At 48.5% G+C, this 3087-nt stretch overlaps 1 protein-coding gene across 1 annotated transcript in view; it reads right to left on the reverse strand.

Moving 5' to 3' along the window:
• LOC107301118 (splicing factor YJU2-like) overlaps nucleotides 1–3087 on the reverse strand; it is a gene marked incomplete at its 3' end in the record, with an annotated part of 14117 nt that overhangs the window by 5445 nt on the left and 5585 nt on the right. Inside the window, exon 3 of the mRNA XM_015830382.1 lies at nucleotides 1217–1361. Coding sequence (XP_015685868.1) covers nucleotides 1217–1361 — 145 coding nt within the window. The remainder of the gene's footprint in view (nucleotides 1–1216; nucleotides 1362–3087) is intronic.

Below are 3087 nucleotides of genomic sequence, written 5' to 3' on the forward strand. Positions count from 1 at the left end.
TTGGGTGCCCCCACCAGGCTTCTCTCCAACCTGCATTTTATAAGTCGTCCTCAAGCTACCACTGTAGTGGAACCTGCCCAATACGGTCATAACGCATGAAAATCGTTAACGGGACTCAGTCACGATATCTTATGATTATTATTTTTTTGCAGCACTCGTTAAACCAATCAATGCAATTTTTAAATGAGTGCCACAGTTGCTCAGCGAAACAATGGTCTGTGAGGGGTGCAGCTTTGCCAAAAACTAGAAAGTTGAAGTGCACGAGTCATAAAAGAGCCAAGATTGCCTACCCCTAGGAAAGGGTCTTCTGCTCGAGCAAGGGGTTGGACTAGAACAGGGCTTTTCAACCAGTGGTACGGGTACCACCTGTGGTACATTGGCACCTGGCAGGTGGTACGCGACCATCCTAGGAAAGTGGTAGCGGGGGAGGGGAAGGAGCTGAGCCGGTGGCAGCACCGCACAAGCCTGAGCAAGAGACGGCTGGAGCTGCAGGGCTCAGCGGAAGCACCAGGATCAGTGCCGCTTTCCAGCTGATCGGCACTTCTTCGGGGCTGTCAGGGCTCAGTGGAAGCGCCAGGATCAGCGCCAGGCTCCAACTGGAGGTCGGCGCTGATCCTGGCGCTTCTGCTGAGCCCAGAAGAAGCGCCAATCAGCTGGAATGTTGCAGCATCTCCAGGGTCTTGTGATTTACATTCAGATGCTTGGCAACCGGTTCATATTTATGACGGTCACAGTGTCCCAGGGTCATGTGAAGTGACCAAAACCTGCTGCAACCACCCAGCAGACGGGGGGAATAAAAACCAAACACCCCCCCACCCCACCCCCGCTGCCAATCTTCAACAGAAATGCTCACAACAATGAAAACCTCGGACAGGAGGAAGAGCGCGGCCGGGTGGGCAGGCAGGTGTCTTGCTCGGCTGTGGCTTGGGGGGCACTTTTTTCAGTGCCATTGTAACTTCGAACAGTCACTAAGCGAACTGTTGTAAGTCGAGGACTATCTGTACTTCATCGCTTTTTTCCTTTTTGGGGGGGGGGTCATCGAGTTTTTGACACCTTGCTAGGCGACTGGTGGTAGTCGGATATTGCCATATCCTAAAAGTGGCACAATGGGTGAAAAGGTTGAAACGCCCTGGATTAGATGACCTCCAAGGTCCCTTCCAACTCTATTATTCCATGTTCTATGTTGGAAGAGAAGAGAGGCCTAAAGAGGCTTTACCTTGAACGTGATTTCTGCCAGGCAGCGGGTGCATTTGATGTAAAACCGGAAGATGGGAAGTCCCAAATAACATTCATTCTGGACCGTCTCTTTCCGGGCGTTAAATTTTTTGCCCTTGTAAATGTATTCGCCGCACGTTTTGCATCTGCAAGACAGAAAAGGTCTCCAGAAATGCAATTTCTCATTCTTCATCTGCTTACTAACCTTTTTTAAACCCTCACCAGGGAGGTTTATGCTACAACTCGCCTGGCTCCGTCTACTTACTATTGCTGGTAGAGGCAAGTCGGGAGCTGCCAGCAGAAATTGTGAATAAATAGTCTTTGACTTACGACCACAGTTGAGCCCAAACTTTCTGTTGCTAAGCAAGACAGCTGTGAAGGGAGTTTTGCCCCATTTTGTGGCTTTCCTTGCCACAGTTGATATAAGTGAATCACTTATTTCCTGACAGAACAATTAATCATGGAGAGAAGCAACCTGGAACTCAGGAGAAATTTCCTGACAGTTAAAACAATCAGTGGAACAACCTGCCTCCAGAAGTTGTGAATGCTCCAACACTGGAGGTTTTTAAGAAGAGACTGGACAGCCACTTGTCTGAAAAGGGATAGGTCAGGAGTAGGCAACCTTGGCTCTTTTATGACTCGTGGACTTCAACTCCCAGAATTCCTGAGCCAGCCATGTTGAGGGGAAAGGGAGAGGTTTTCAAGCTGAGCCATGCTGGCTCAGGAATTCTGGGAATTGAAGTCCACAAGTCATGAAGGGGCCATAGTTCCCCATGCTGGCTTAGGAATTCTGGGAGTTGAAGTCCACGAGTCATAAAAGAGCCAAGGTTGCCTACCCCTGATCTGGAGGATCTCAGCCTAGGCCAGGGGTAGGCAACCTTGGCACTTTTATGACTCGTGGACTTCAACTCCCAGAATTCCTGAGCCAGCACGGCTCAGCTTGGAAACCTCTCCCTTTCCCCTCAGCCTGGCTGGCTTAGGAATTCTGGGAGTTGAAGTCCACGAGTCATAAAAGAGCCAAGGTTGCCTACCCCTGGTACAGGTGTCAACGCTGTAAACACTGGATGTTTCCCGCTCTGACAACTGATGAAAATTGCAGCCATTTCCGCTTTGCTTTTAACATGCTTTTTTCTTCTATTTAGAAATTAGGTGCAGAAGGCGGGGTTGGGATGAATGCTTGAGCTTAGCTAACCATAATAATAGATGCTGCTTTGTGGGAACCCAAGGAGGAATTGATAATGTTTTGGCGGGCTGAGGAGCTGGGGAGAAAGCCGGCATTTCAGGCTAATTGGAGAACGTGATTTATGACTGCTTACTAGGGGTGGGAATTGCAATTTTGTTACTTTGTATCCAGGGGAAGGGAAAGTAGTTTTGGGTTCAACTATGTAGTGCCGATACGTTGTTTCCAGAATAAAATGTTCTTTGAGGAAGAATTCTTGCCTTGAAGTTCTTTTGATGGGTTGCATCTATCGGAACCATGACAATAGGGTTTCCTGCCTGAGCAGGGGGTTGGACTATAAGACCTCCAAGGTCCCTTCCAACTCTATTATTATTGTTGTTGTTGTTGTTGCAGTTGTTAAGTAATACGGTTAAGTGACTCTGGCTTCCCCATAGGTCAGGGGTAGGCAACCTCGGCCCTTTTATGACTCGTGGACTTCAACTCCCAGAATTCCAATAATAAAGTTGGAAGGGACCTTGGAGGTCATCTAGTCCAACCCCCTGCTCAGGCAGGAAACCCTATACCATTTCAGACAAATGGCTGTCCAGTCTCTTCTTAAAAACTTCCAGTGTTGGAGCATTCACCGCTTCTGGAGGCAGGTTGTTCCACTGGTTAATTGTTCTGACTGTCAGGAAGTTTCTCCTTAGTTCTAG

Source organism: Protobothrops mucrosquamatus, unplaced genomic scaffold, assembly GCF_001527695.2.
Source record: "Protobothrops mucrosquamatus isolate PMUCROS unplaced genomic scaffold, P.Mucros_1.0 scaffold10119, whole genome shotgun sequence".
In the NCBI taxonomy this organism is placed as follows: domain Eukaryota; kingdom Metazoa; phylum Chordata; class Lepidosauria; order Squamata; family Viperidae; genus Protobothrops; species Protobothrops mucrosquamatus.